Source organism: Gekko japonicus, unplaced genomic scaffold, assembly GCF_001447785.1.
Source record: "Gekko japonicus isolate JY-2015 unplaced genomic scaffold, Gekko_japonicus_V1.1 scaffold644, whole genome shotgun sequence".
NCBI classification, from domain to species: Eukaryota; Metazoa; Chordata; class Lepidosauria; order Squamata; family Gekkonidae; genus Gekko; species Gekko japonicus.
This window is the reverse complement of record NW_015160853.1, coordinates 217,381-232,348: the sequence shown is the minus strand read 5'-3', so window position 1 is coordinate 232,348 and position 14,968 is coordinate 217,381. Positions and strand designations below refer to the sequence as shown.

Genomic DNA, 14,968 nt, shown 5'->3' with positions numbered 1-14,968 from the left:
CCGTTCTTTCAAAAAACCCCACCCCCCCCCCCCCCAGCCATGGCACAGCGGGAGAAGATACCCCGGAATGCAGACGGGACTGAGACTCCCAGACCTGGGGCTCGCCTTATTTTTAAATTTCGACCCTCCCCTTTCACTACAATACAGCCTGGGGCAGTTTTCTAATGGACTAGCCTGATACCCGTGCTTCACTACGGTATTTAAGTCCCATAAATCCAGTTATAATACTGATGATGTGAAGTCTGAAATGTAACATTTGTTGTAGGGATTCTAATGGAGAATACTGCAATGTAAAAAATGAAATGAGACACACGTACTGTCCCCCCCCACACACACCAAAGGACCTCTCGGTAGACCACAGTGGTGGTTCTGCCCTCAGGTGCTAGGATCACCAGGCTGCTTGGTGAGCTCACTTTGGAGCAGGCCACATAGAACGGTCCATGGGAGAAGCAGTCATCTGTTAAGTCAATTCCTGCCACCGTCAGTAACTGGCCTTGGGACTTGATGGTCACAGTAAAGCAGATCTTGAGGAGGGACTGCAGCCTCTTGAACTCGAAGGGGTTTTCTTCGTAGTGGGGGTCGACATCGTGGTAGGAATGCACTCCCCTTATTTTGGGTTTCTTGGTGCAAGTGTTTGGCCTGGGGCATTGGATTTGGGTGGTGGTGGTGGTGCAGGGCATACTTTTTTTTACAAAAATGCTTCTCATTTATGTTACATTTAAGAAGTGGGACATAACTACGTATTCAAAACGACATCCGAGCAATCAGATATTGAGCAAGTTCATATGAACCAATTTTCTAGAACCCACATTGTGAGATGTTAAATAACCTAATACAGGAAACCACTTTTCTACAAATTGGGGTATATTTCCATAGTGGGTAGGGGCGTGGCTAAGCTGGGCCAGCAGCATCGCTAAGGTGATCCTGCTGGGGCGGCCTCCCTGATGGATTAAAGTACCCTGGCCCTGCTCCTACACCTGACAGACACCTGCCTGTCTGGTGTTGGGGGAAGGGTGTTCAAGGTGCCCCAATGGGAGGCTGTGCCAGCAGCAGCACTAAGGCAATCATGCTGAGCAAGCCTTCCCGATGGCTGTAAGCATCCCACCCTCTCTCCTACACCTGCCAGGCAGCTGCCTGTCCAGTGTAGGAGGGGGCGGGGTATTGCATTGTGGAGGCTGAGCCGGCAGGATCACTGTGTTACTGCTGGGGTGGACTCCCTGATGGCTTTAAGCATCCTGCACCCACCGCTGCACCTAACAGACAGCCGCCTGTCAGGTGTAGGAGGTGGGAGAAGCGTGTTTGAAGCTATGGAGAGGCTGGACCAGCAGCATTGCTGCACCTCACAGGTAGCTGTTGGCCATTCCTGATTTCCTCAACTGTCATTAGCTCTCTGCAGTCTCCTGTAATTGGTTTTTTTTTAACCTCAGAACACTGAGCTCTGCAGCCGACCAATCAGCGAGTGGGGGGTGCAAGGAGGCAGCAGCCTGGCAGCCACATAGGAAACAATGGGGGGAGCACATTTTACCCCTTTTGGCCCTCTTAGGGGTCAAATTTCTAAAAATCCCTTCTTAGTGAGCATCTACGTCATGGTAGGAGTGCTCTCCCCATATTTCGTGTTTATAGGTCCAGGGGTTTGGCCTCAGCATTGGTTTCATGGTGAGGGGTCTTTCTTTTATATATATATAGATAGATGGCCTTTTCAGAAAGGCAAAGCTGCAGCTCCATCATGTGTTGCCAGGGACAAAAACCACAGGAGTGTGTTCTAAATCCCCATTAAATCCAGGGGACTTACAGATTTAGCTGAGACTTTGTGTCTCTTTGCCACTAATTAGGGCAGCCACCTCATTAAAGAAGCCTTAGCCAATTACTCGTGTGTGTCTCGATCGCTTAATCAATTAAATGACTAGGGCCTGTATATATTTGCATTTAGATAAGCGTTCTGAGGAACAGAGGCATGGTCTTTGGGGCTGTAGCTAATTGCACTGCCTGTGTTGTAGCGGCACGGGTGAAGAAGAGAGAGCCTGCGTGGTGTAGTGGTTAAGAGCGACGGACTCCAATTTGGAGAACTGGTTTCGATTCCTCACTCCTCCTCCACACGAAGCCAGCTGGGTCACCATGGGTCAGTCACAGCTCTTTCAGAGCTCCCTCAGCTCAAGACATAAGTCTAAGCTCACCACCTAGTGTTGCATAACACTAAAAGAGCTGGAACTTCAGGCTGCCAGTCTTAGGATCTCCTCGCTATACTACACACAATGCCATACGACGATGATGATAATAAGATGTAGCAAAGGTATTCCCTCTTGGATGCATGAGAGAGCAGGGCCGGTGTCAGCATATCATGAGTCGAGGCAACTGCCAGGGGCCCACGGCCACTGACCTCCACCCACACACCTCCTCTGCCCCCCCCCCGTCTGTACCCATCCTTTCAAGTCCCCAGTGTCTTTGGGGGGGGGCATGTGGGTGGTGCACAGTGGTGGCACTCTAGTGGCAATGGCAGCAACTCTCCTAGCTGCATACGCTGGCTAGTGCTGTCAGCGGAACGGGTGTGCAGACAACTGAGCATAGGTGGGAGAAGGATTCTTATAGGCATGGACAGCGTCTAGAGGGGACTGGATAAACACATGGGGCAGAGGTCCATGTGTGGCTATTAGTCACCAGGTGTAGATGGAACACAATGTCTGGGGCAAGAGATGCTCTGTATTCTTGGTACTTGGGGGGGGGCACAGTGGGAGGGCTTCTGGAGTTCTGCCCTGCTGATGGACCTCCTGATGGCACCTGGGTTTTGGCCACTGTGTGACACAAATCGTTGGACTGGATGGGCCATTAGCCTGATCCAACATGGCTTCTCTGATGTTCTTATGTTTGGGGCAGTGATGCTCTGTCTTCTTGGTGCTTGGGGGGCAACAGTGGGAGGGCTTCTGGAGTTCTGGCCCCGCTCGTGGATCTCCTGATGGCCCCTGTTTTTGGCCACTGTTTGACACAGAGTGTTGGACTGGATGGGCCATTGGCCTGATCCAACATGGCTTCTCTTATGCTCTCATGTTGCACAGGTAAGTGGGTGGCCTGCAGGTGTGGGGGTGGGAAGGAAGGCAGGAGGGAGGCCCCTAGCCGCTGTCCAGGACCACCAAAACCTGGAACTGGCCCTGGAAGAGAGAATGTTTCTGCTCGGATGGCGACTGCTTCCCCGTTTTTCCAAGTTCTTGAAAGAATGACTCGTTTTCCTGTGTGTAGGGGGGGAAGAAAACCAGCCTGCCGCCTGATTAATCAAGGACACCTTTTTAATTCATAAACATCTTTTGAATCAAGGAATCTAACATATTAGCCAATATTCAACGGGGCTTAGGCAAGGTTGGGTGAACTTTCAATAGATCAGATTCTGCACCCTGAAATTTAAAAAATAATCATCATCTGTATAACTTATACACTCAAATGCACAGTTACTTATTACAGTTCATTTCTGCCAGTTCTCCCGGTCATGGGGAAGAGGAGAAGGTGAGGCAGAGGAAACCTTCATTCCTCCGTTCTCTTCCAAGATGGTGTCAGCAATTGCACATATCCTTCTTCAAGCCTGTTCTTGGGAACAAAAAGAACTAGAAACGTCAGTTTTAGGGGGCGACGGGACAGTAGAACTTCTCAAGCGGCTGGATTCTACACTCCGCTCCAGCCTGAGTTTTCTTTTATGCTCAGCATTGAGTCGTGGAACAGACAGAGCACGTTAGGATCTTCCAAGCTAGCAGGCTATGGGTAAGTCCTCATTCAGTTTTTTTTCGGTTCAGAGCAGGCTGGAATATCCAAAGGATGCTGAGGCTCCATGAACCAAATCCCCATGTATTTTAGAACAACAAATACATGCTGGGTTGCCAGCCTCCAGGTGGAGCCTGCAGACCTGGTATTACAACTGATCTCCAGATGACAGGTGAGTTCCCCAGAAGAAAGTGGCTGCTTTGGAGGGTGGCATTATACTCCACTTCCCCAAACCCCGCCCTCCCCAGACTCCACCCACAAATCTCCAGGAACTTCTCAACCTGGAGTTGCCACCCCTAAATTACATACATGGTACAGTCCCTCACTCCCTAGAACTGGGCTAAGCAAAATGACCACCAGACAACTTTCCCATCTTTATTTCCCATCCAGCTTAATATTTACTAAATAGTCTGGCTGAACTTGCCGAGCCAGCCCTTGTCCCAGGAGAAACTCTGGAAACGATTCCTCTTAAGCCACTCTACACATTGGAAGAGAATTTAAGTGTCCAATTAAAAAGAAAAATGTGATGTATGAATTAGATAAAAACACTCGTCCCAAGAGCCAGGGTGAATTCCATCAAGTGTAGTCTAGAAAGGGGGTGAAAGTAACTTAAAAATTCTATCCCCCCGTCTTCGATGTAGAAGATGGAAGGTGCCACTTTCTTGACTAAGCAAGGGAGGTCTCATACCGGTTTACTTTCACCCAATTTTAGTGGCAAGTTCCACCTGTAAGAACTTATCCGTGACCAGAGCTCTCCTGCTGGGGACATGTGACGAAGCAAATGGGCATCTGGGACGGGATTCTTGGCCACAGTTTTGGGACCCCCCCCCAAAAAAAAACCCCCAACAACCCTCACCCTCATTGACTTCAGAGATTCTCCTAGCATTGTTTTATTCCAGCAGGCATTCAGGAGAGCAGAGTTGAAATTCTGTTGCTGCTGGTTACTTTTTTTTTTAGAGCTTTTTAGGTACTGGGTTGTGTGATTCACTGATCTTATTTTGTATCAGTCTCTGTCGCTTCTGTCGTTAGGCAAGATTTTTTTCAAAAATAAATTCTCCTTAAATAAATAAAGGTCCTGTTGCGGAATGGCATGGAGGTCTCCTGAGTCCAACAGAGAGGCCGTGTACAGAACTCCAGCTTCCAGAGAGCTGGAGGCTGATTAAACCAGATTTAAAGGAAGATAACGGTTTGAGATACGGATGGATCGAAGTTTCGGTATGTCTTCGTGGACCTCCTCCTCTCCCTTCCCCAATCTCGACGGGTGGTGGGAAGTGCCATGGAGTCACAGCTGATTTATAGCGACGCTGCAGGGTTTTCAAGGCAAGAGACGTCCAGTGGCGGTTTGCCATCGCCTGGCATCCCTCTCACGACCCTCGGTGGTCTCCTGTCCAAATACTAGCCTTAGCTTCTGAGACCCGATGGAATCGGGCTACCCACGGCTATCCAGGTCAGGATGCGATCTCAGCTAAGGGAGTATTATCACAGGGGGTGGGGATCCTTTTGAGTTTATATGGCTTTCAGGGTAACCAGGTTACAGGATCTCTTGGAGAGAGTTGGGTTCAGTGCTAGATTAAATCGGCGTAGGGATGTAAACACTTGGCACAAATCAGCCTCTGGTTCTTGCATACATACCTCTCTCTGTCTGTCTGTCTCCCCCCCTCCATCTCTCTGTCTCACACACACACACATATATATATACACACATACACACATGTGTGCACTTGAAGTCCACACTTTCCTTGTTCTTACGTCGCGTGGCATTTGCCTGCTGAATCAGAAGGAAAGAAGGCAGACCCCCCCAAGTGCCAAATCTCGGAAGCCGACTCCGCCGCTCCGTCTCTAACGATTAGGGCAGTTACAAAAAGTCAATGCAGACGCCGGCGGTGGCACGTGGACAGACACCCGGAAAAGAGACACGCGCACCGTGGTGAGTCACAGTTTTAAAAAAAGGACAGAAAGGCGGAAGAATGAGGTAACTTGTCTCCCAGTGGGGTTGCGCGTACGTGTGGCGTTATCTGCGGCCTCTTCTAACGCGCCACTAGGAGAGAGGGAGGTGGAACTTGCCCAGGTGACTGACAGCTACATAAAGAAGAAGCTACGGAAAAGGAAGACAAGAAAAGAAAAAAAAAAAGGTTCAGCATCCGAAAGAGGAGGAAGCAGAAAAGAAAAGGTAACAAGAAGTGTCTTAAACGGTGAGGGAAAAGTGGAAAGACGGTTCTGTATAGTCGGGGCTGAGCATCCTCGGTACCCTTTGCTGATCAAAATTCTGTATCGAATGACTCCCCCCCCCCCGCCTAAATACATTTTGCAAACAACACATTTGCATGTTATTATTTTTTTTGCATGCATATTTTATTCCATAGCTTATTGCCTTTCCCCAGAGGAGGGGTGAGAAATCATTCTTCTCCCTGCCCGTGGCAACCTCCGGCCTCATCTTGTAAGACTCCGGCCACCGCCTCCTGCTATCAAACACGTTTCTAAACAGAAAGCTGGGTCCTGCGCAGATGAAGCTGCTGCCTTATACAGAATCAGATCCTTGGTCCATTAAGTTCAGTTATTGTCCACTGAGAATGGCAGCTGCTGTCCAGCGTCTCTGGCAGGGGTCTTTCATATACCCTACAAGCTGATCCTTACTGGGGATGCTGGGGATTGAACCTGGGACCTCCAAGCCCTCTAGCGCTGAGCCACAGCCCCTCCATGGCGCAGGAGAGATACCGGATCCTACCTGCCAGAAATACCAGAGGCAGCCCCGACTATAGCAGAGCCAGAACATGCAAAGAATGAAAGTACAGAGAGGTTTGGACCAGGGCAGGGTGGAAGGACAGAACATTCATTCTCATAGATGGTGGGCCTTTCAATGCTCACTGGGTAACCCTGGAAAGTAACAGAACCAACAAACAGATGACACAGTGGATGCCAAGGAACTTAGGGGAAAAGGAAACAGCAGGGAAAAAACCCATTGGACTCCTCCAATTATTCCCCCCCCCTTTCCTCCCACACCACAGAAACATCCATCACAAATGAAAAAAAATGGAAATCATACACAAAAACAATGTTTGGGATTTTTTTTTTAAAAAAACTGTATTTTCTCCTTCCCACTTTTGTGTGTTCAGACTCTTGAGAAGCAAACCTTCAAGAACATATACAAAAAGATTCCCCCGCAAGTCTGGCAAATGCACAAGACTCCCACCGCTGATGTACTTTGAAAGAAAAAAAATATGGACACCATTTTCTTTTGACATTGCAAAACAAAAAAAAAGTAACACAACTCTAATGGACAGATACATAGTGTATATAATGCTATATTAACACTGTTAAGTCGATTACAAAGTCGTTCTGGTAAAAAAAAAGAAACACAGGATACTTTCAAAACCAGAAAGGAAATTTAAAAAAAAGCTATATCTAGAAGGCTGTGAGGCAGTTCAGCAAAATTCACTTAAAAAAAACCCCAGCCCCACAAAACAGAAGTATACAGACAATGTATTCCTACAAGCTGTTCACAGTTTTATTTTCAGTTAATTAGGAGCGGGGGGGGGGGGGGGGAAGAGAAAGAGACAAAACAGAATCCTTCATGTCAGACACCAACTAGAGAGGAACAGATATTATATAACTGTCAATGTAACTATGGTTTCCCTCCTCTTTCAACGTGGAGATAAAAGCAAAAGGAAAAGGGGTGGGGAAGGAATGTCAAGGAACCGCTAAGTCACAGACACAACTCAGATGGACCGACGTCACGAACGCACACAAGGTGTGTGTGTCTGCTGCCATCCCATGGCAACAGAATCACATTGACAAGCTGACTCCCGGAAGCTATTAAGACCAACGTTTTGGACTTCAGAGAATTCAGGCCCAGTAAAGACACAAAAACTTGATTCAGAGTTCCGTTAGGAGTTTCTGTGTGCATGTGGAACTCTGTCCAGGACGGCTTCCCCTATCAAGTTCAATGAAGGGTGTACTTCATACATGCAAAAAAGGGACACAAAAAGAGGTGCCCTCTCTATTGATTGGAGAAACATCTGGGGCAGAGGTCCATCAGTGGCTATTAGCCACGAGCTATAGGTGGAACACTCTGTCTGGGGCAAGTGACACTCTGTATTCTTGGTGCTTGGGGGGGGGCACAGTGGGAGGGCTTCTGGACTTCTGACCCCGCTGATGGACCTCCCGATGGCACCTGGATTTTGGCCACTGTGTGACACAAGAGTGTTGGCCTGGCCTGATCCAGCAGGACTTCTCTTATGTTCATTGAAGCAAATAAGTCAGCCCTGATATAGGAGGACTTCCACGTGCACACCAGATTGGAATAATTAGGATTAAACTCCATTGACCTACACTGGCTTAAATTCATTTAGCTGTGTGGCTGTGGTTCAGGAAGACTCGTTTTGAAACAAAGTAGAAATGCCAGTGATCAGTGGCTAACAACATGGGCGAGAACGTAGCCCCGGCAGCCAGAAGGCGGGGCTGGGCCTTTAACAGGGCAATACACTAAGCGTTTAAAATGGTCTCTGTGCAAGGTTAAGGTTACGGTACAAACCAGCCTTATGTCCAAAGCAAGCGGATACACCCCAGGATTGGTGTTAACCTTCTCTCTTTCCACTGCCCCCTAGTGGTACAGCTGGTCCCTAGAATTCATCTATCACAGAAACCCACCGATCTTTGTCATCACCAAGCTAAGCTGAAGTTCACGCATCCTGGACTTACGTGGGTCACAAGATCTAGTGAGTAAGCTTCCAGTTGCTCCTGACTGGTGCTCTCGGGGCAAGAATGATCAAGCAAGAGGCTGTATTTCATAGCCGCTTCCCACATGATGCCAGAGAAAAACCCACAGTTGCTACTACGCCGCCTTTCTCAGCTTACCCTATCCTTTCCTTCCTTCCTGTCTTGTGACTGGCCTGCAAGAGGGTCCAACCCGCTTTGGGTCCCAACCCACAGTTTCAGAACTGTGGGCAGCAGCTTTTGTGAACCACGGCCCAGTGGATCCAATGAGATAGACCCAGGCCCCAAAAAGACTCTTTTGTGATACTGATTACTACTGAGTACACGTAGCACTGCAGACTGCTAAAATCCTGTATGCTAGGAAGTTTCAGAGAGTAGCCGTGTTGCTTTGTGGCAGAACAGCTAGATTTTTTAGTCCAGTAGCACTTTCGAGACCAGCAATATTTTCGGGGTATGAGCTTTCCAGACTCAAAGCACATCTGACGAAGGGAGCTTGGATTCTCGAAAACTGATACCCCAAAAATCTTGGTGGTCTCTAAGGTGTAACTGGACCCTAATCTTGCTAGGAAGCAGCTCCTTTTGAACTTGTAGGACATGCACCAGATAAGGCTGCAGATTCAAATAGACTGTAAAGTAAAGGTAAAGGTTCCCTTGCTCGAAAGCCAGTCGAATCCGACTCTAGGGTTGCAGTGCTCATCTCCGTTTCAAAGCCGAAGAGCCAGCGCTGTCCAAAGACGATTCCGTGGTCGTGTGGCCGGCATGACTAAACACCAAGGCGCCCGGAACGCTGTTACCTTCCCACCGAAGTGGTACCTCTTTATCTACTTGCAATTTCTTGCTTTCGAACTGCTAGGTTGGCAGGAACTGGAACTAGAGACAGGAGCTCACCCCGTCTTGCGGCACCCGGGCCTTGAACTGCTGAACTACTGACCTTCCACAGCCTGCAGTTCAGCGTCTTAACCACTTGAGCCACCGCAGCTCCGAGAAATAGACTGCACTTATTTTCAAATCAGGGCACTTGCGAGCAGGGTGCCAGCCCTCCACTTCAAGCATGCTTCAAGAAGAGGGGAATTAACAGGTGCTGCGTTAAGGGTGACCACAATTCAGACAAAGCTGGTTGTGTTCAAGTCCTCCTGGAAACAATACGGTTTCTTTGAAATTGCGGTAGTCCTGACTAACATGCACAACTGACTGTTGCTGGATCAGGCCCCAGAAACTTCAGAATCGGCCGACTGCCCTGGTGGATAGCTACAGAGCGGAAACCATCTCTTGCTGCAAAACAAGCCCGCTTGCAAAACAACCCTCTCCATTCATTCCTCGGGTGGGTAGAAGGGGGTCTTTTGCGGCTGTACTTACATGCAAAGGTGAAAGCACATCCAATTAGCTTGGAAGAGGGACATTATTCTGTGCAGAGCCAAGGACTGCTGTGAAGAAAGGCATAGATATAGGAAAGAAAAGAAAAGCAAGCACAGTTGTCGTAAGCAAGCTCAACGTGGTGCAGGGAATTGTTGGAGCAGGACAGGACAATTAACTCAGTGCCCTGATCCAGCTAAGTATGTTCTGCATTTTGCTCGCTGGCAGGATGTGCACCCAAATGGGGATGTGGTCCATCTGTGCCATGTTTCTTTCTGGGGGATGTATGCTCAAATGCCCTTACACTTTCTGGTGCAGAGTGTCTTGCATAAATAAGTTAGGAGAGACGCAACTCCGACTGGGTTGGCAAGTCAGCGAATGCAATGATGGCAGCAAATTCTCTATACTTTCTTTAAGGGGCCCAGGGTAAGAAGGGGGGGTGGGGAGATCTTAATTTCTGCCTTGCTCACCTGTGGCAGATAAGGAAGGCCCCCAGAAGGCCAGGTAGGAAAGTATTTCCCCCGAAGCTGATGTTTGGCCACAAACAAGTTACGCTGGGATTTATGGGCAAGTGGGTTAGTCATTTCTTTAGTGGCCTAGTTGTTTTAGCGGGCCTGTTTTATAAAGTTGCTGCTACTTGGTTAAGACAGTGATATGTACCGCATTGCAAGCATATGCTCCAGCTTCCTGGGTTTTTGGTCAAACGTGTGGTAAAATTCTCCTCAGTCAGATAACCAGCTTATCTAGAAACTGCAGACACACTGTGGTTAAGTTAGCATCCGGTAAACGGCTGCCTGTATTCCTCTAAAGGCAAGGATGAATGCGGAAATGGGGCCTGTGGTGTTCAGTAGTCCATTTCATGTTTTACATTAGTTCTAGGGTCTTAGGATCTGGGGCAGTTCGAGCCCAGGTTTTTCTCATGCCTGGGTAAGCTGGCCAATTTATTTTACCCCATGGCAAATTTACACAGAGGAAACATAAGGACTGCGTTACGCTTTGCGTTCTTTTCTTTTTCACTCCTGCATAAAGTTACTCTGCGTTGATTAAAAGAGACTTTCTGCATATTCCCGAATGACCGCAGAATCGTACAGGGTCTAAATTTCATACCACCTCAGGAGGATTCTCTAAAGTAAGCGGGGGGGGGGAATAAAAAGAGGACGTTAACGAATCCGGTGAGCACAAAAGCTGACTGAAAATTGGACACGCACAGACACGGCCAGTGCAAACACCACACAAGTATTCAAGCTTCGGAAGACTTGAACACAGATATTCACAGACAGCTGTAGCGCATGGTTAGGAAACTGGCTCTTGCCTCTTCGGGCCTAGAAAGCTGAAGGCGAGGTGCCTGGATCTCTGGATTTTTTTCATTCGGCTTCTTGTGCCTGTCGCCTCTTCCATACTCACTGAGGTCACAGCTTACTTTAAAACTGGACATTTCGTGTTTTACAGCTCTGCCTCCATTTTGGCTGGTCTCAATCCCCCCGTCTTCTCTCTAAAAGCCACGTTGAGGCAAACCAAAGGGTCATAAATCCCCGAACGAGTTGGGCGGAGTGAGCACAGTTGCAATGTGAAAGGCAGTGGAGCAGAGACTGAGCTCAGGAGAGGCGTTTCAAAGAGTGCCGGAAAAGAAGAGGAAACTAGAGACTACCTAGCCAGAAGGTGAAGGAAAGCCGGCAGTACATCAGCGGCAGAGAAAGCAATCTGGAAATCGGAGGCCTTTCCCCCCTCTTGCAAAGTACCAGAAAGGAAAAAAGATTCTGTCCAGAAAGGAGCAGTAGACAAATAAAAGACAAGAGGTTAAACAATTCAGGCAGTTTTACAGTTCTTAAAAAAGGAGGCCCAGAACAGGCGAGGCTTCATTTGTGGGTCTGCTAGGGAGAACCAGTTGCGAGAAGGAGAAAGGTAAAGAATAATAATAATGAGGAAACACTTGTCTTCTCACCACACTGCATTTGCATCACAAGCGGAAGGTGGCTTTAACTTTCTTGGTTTAGCTTTCTTGATTCCCCCCCCCCCCCCCCCCCATCCCTAAGAAATTTGAGAAATGTAGTGATGGAACTTCCGGCCCATCTGAACTACAACTCCCAAGATTCCAGAGCGGAGGGGAAGCCACCATCTCGACACCAACCTAAGGCAGACGTGCAATTTGTAAGATAAAGTAGGGTTGCCAGCCCCCAGGTGGGAGTGGGGGATCCCTCAATTTCATGGGCTCCAGCCCGCCACCGGCCACTCCCAACAGCCACAGCCGGGCACTACGTCCCCAACGTGATGACATCACTTCCGCGTGACATCATCACACCGAGGACGTCACGTGTGGTGACGTGCCCTGCCCCCCCACTCCTAGGAAGCTCCCTCCCACCCCCACCAGAAGAAGAAAAGGACCTGGCGACCCTAAAGTAAACAGTTCTCAACGTCATCAGAAATGCAAGAAACAGGCCTCCCTCCTCAGCCTTCTACGCCCAACTGGACAGTCTGTGAACTGTTGTCACCTTACATGTACATCTGGCAGCCCAGATGTTTTTGAAGCCCATCAAGATAGCCCCACTTCCCACAAGACCCCGCAGATCCCCAATACCCCCTGTTCCCAGTACTTTCACTTCCTTCTCGTCAATATTCCTCTTTCCCCCCTTCTACATCCCGAGGGCCACTAGGAAAAGCTAAGCAGGGGGTGCACGTCCAAGATGCAGCCAAAACTGTTCCTAATCATTCTTTTGTCCATTTTTCGATGAATACAGAAAACCTAGGGGTGCACCTAGAAACATACTGGGTGAAGGGGCCCTCAGGCAGAACTCTGAGACCCTGGCCTCGCAGAACCACAGGCGATCTATCCCGTTTCATGGCTGCCCAGGTGGCCCTGTTCGACTCCCAGCAGTTCGGGTCTTTGCAGTGGCAGACCTGGCACATAGGAAGCTGCCTTCTGAATTAGAGCACTGGTCCCTCAAAGTCAGTATCGTAAACTCGGGCTGGCAGCAAGTGATGCAAGTGATGCTCTGTCTTCTTGGTGCTTGGGGGGGCCAACAGTGGGAGGGCTTCTAATGTCCTGGCCCCACTGGTGGACCTCCTGATGGCACCTGGTATTTCTGGCCACTGTGTGATACAGAGTGTTGAACTAGATGGGCCTTTGGCCTGAACCAACATTGGCATCTCTTATGTTCTTATGTTCTTATCTCCAGGGTCTCAGGTGAAGGTCTTTCAAGTCGTCCACTGCCCAGTCCTTCTAACTGGAGATGCCAGGGATTGAACCTGGGACCTTCTGCACGCAAATCGGAGGCTCGTCCAGTAAGCCAGAGATTCACTCAATATGTTCAGTCACGGCTAAACCAAATGTGAAGGCTGGTTCTTACACTGCGGGGGTCTCATGATTGTTTCCCTCTGTGACTCAACCCCACATCACTTTTTAAAAACCTCTGAACTGGGGAGATCCGGTTTGGCATGGGGGTTAAGAGCGTGGACTCTAATCTGGGAGAACCGGTTTGAGTCCCCATTCCTCCACATGCAGCTACTGGATGACCCTGGGTCAGTCACAGTTCTCTCAGAGCTGTTCTCTCAAAGGCAGTTCTCAAAGACCTCTCTCAGCCCCACCTACCTCACAGGGTGTTTGTTGCGGGGAGGGGGAGGGATTGTAAGCCACTCCAAGACTCCAAGTGAGGGCAGGGTATAAATCGAATCTGTTCTTCTTCTTCATCCATGTCCACTAATGGGGTGGGGCTGTGGTTCAGTAGTACAGCATCAGCTTGGCACGCGGCAGGTCTCAGGTTCAATCCCTGGCATCTCCAGTTAAAAAGATCAGGTAGTAGGGGACAGGAAAGACCTCTGCCTAAGATCTTGGAGAGTCACTGGCACTTCGAGTAGATAATACTGACCCTGACAGAACAAGAGTCTAATTCAGTATAAGGCAACTTCATGGGGTTATGTCAGAGGGGAAATATCGTGGCTATTTTCCTCATCAGCTGTGTGACGTTAAGGATCTTTGGAGTGACCTAGAAGAACTGACAAATGGAAATTTGAATTTTTTACTCCAAGCTCAAGGGCACCGAAGAAGGAGCTACAATTACAGGTATTATAACCCCCAACGTTCCCTTTATTTCTCCCCTCTCCCGAGTGGAGCAGTTTACCTCCTGAGCACCATATAACTGCTGTAAACTTAAAACGGGCAATACACAGTGCGAGACCCTGCATGGCTCCAGACTGCTGCTGAGCGGGGCTTCCTGTGTTAATGAGCGGCCGGTCACGCACACTGCTTAGCGGGAACACTGGTCACTCCTCTGCATAGTGTAAATTGGGCCTAAAGGGATAAATTTAATTTCTCCATATCAGAACGGGCAGATCACCCATGCCTCAGCCGTGGACAGCACATTCCAGATCCTTCTCTTCTTGGCTATTCACAACTCCCACAACTTCTTTACCTCAAAGCGGTTAGGACGGAAAATTGTCCCGCCAATGCACGACTCTGGTTTGGACATATAACTGTCTTTTGTTAGTCACGTCACCTTAGGAGAGAAGGCTTGTTACAGAGCAACCAAGCACGCCGGAGACCAGGCTAAGAAGTGCAGGTTAAAGAGAGAGCACCCGGAAGAACAGAAAGGCATCATGCATGTTGGAAAGCCATGCAAAAAAAAATACTTAATTAATACAAGACACTGAGAAAGTCGTCAGTGGTGGGCCTTCTAGGATCTCACCCACTGCTTTCAGAAGAAACCCTTGACCTGAGTGGAACTTGGGCCAATTTAGCATACAAAAGATATATGCTTTCGAGTCAGGCTGGGAGAACTTTGCTTAAACTCAGTAGCGGATATCTGCTACTCAGGGGGTCCCCCACAGAATTATTTAGACTGGTGTTTACCACAGGATAAAGAAGAAGAAGAAGAGAAGAGATTGGATTTATACCCCACCCTTCACTTGGAGTCTCAGAGCGGCTTACAAACTCCTAAATATATTCCAGTTTTGGAAGAGAAGGCCGTATCCGGGGCTTTTTTTCCTGGGGGAATGTGCTGCAAAGGAGTTCCGGAGCCTCTTCAACAAAATTATTTTTTAAAATTTCATGAGATTTCAGTATACAGATTGAAAACCTCATTTCCCTCTTGAGACTTCCGGCACCTCTTTGTTTAAAAAAAAATAGGCCCTGGCCGTATCATTTCAGACTTCAGGTGAAACTGCT

At 48.6% G+C, this 14,968-nt stretch overlaps 1 protein-coding gene across 2 annotated transcripts in view; it reads right to left on the bottom strand.

Annotated features, from left to right (window-relative positions):
* Positions 1-5,100: 5,100 nt before the first annotated feature.
* Positions 5,101-14,968, bottom strand: part of SEPT11 (septin 11) — a 74,531-nt gene continuing 64,663 nt past the window's right edge. Inside the window, exons 9-10 of one of the 2 annotated variants that reach the window (XM_015421235.1) lie at positions 9,814-9,881; positions 5,101-5,839 (exon numbers count right to left, since the gene is read on the bottom strand). In XM_015421235.1, coding sequence (XP_015276721.1) covers positions 9,857-9,881 — 25 coding nt within the window. In that variant the 3' untranslated portion in view covers positions 5,101-5,839; positions 9,814-9,856. The remainder of the gene's footprint in view (positions 5,840-9,813; positions 9,882-14,968) is intronic. The other variant, XM_015421220.1, reaches the window with a different exon arrangement.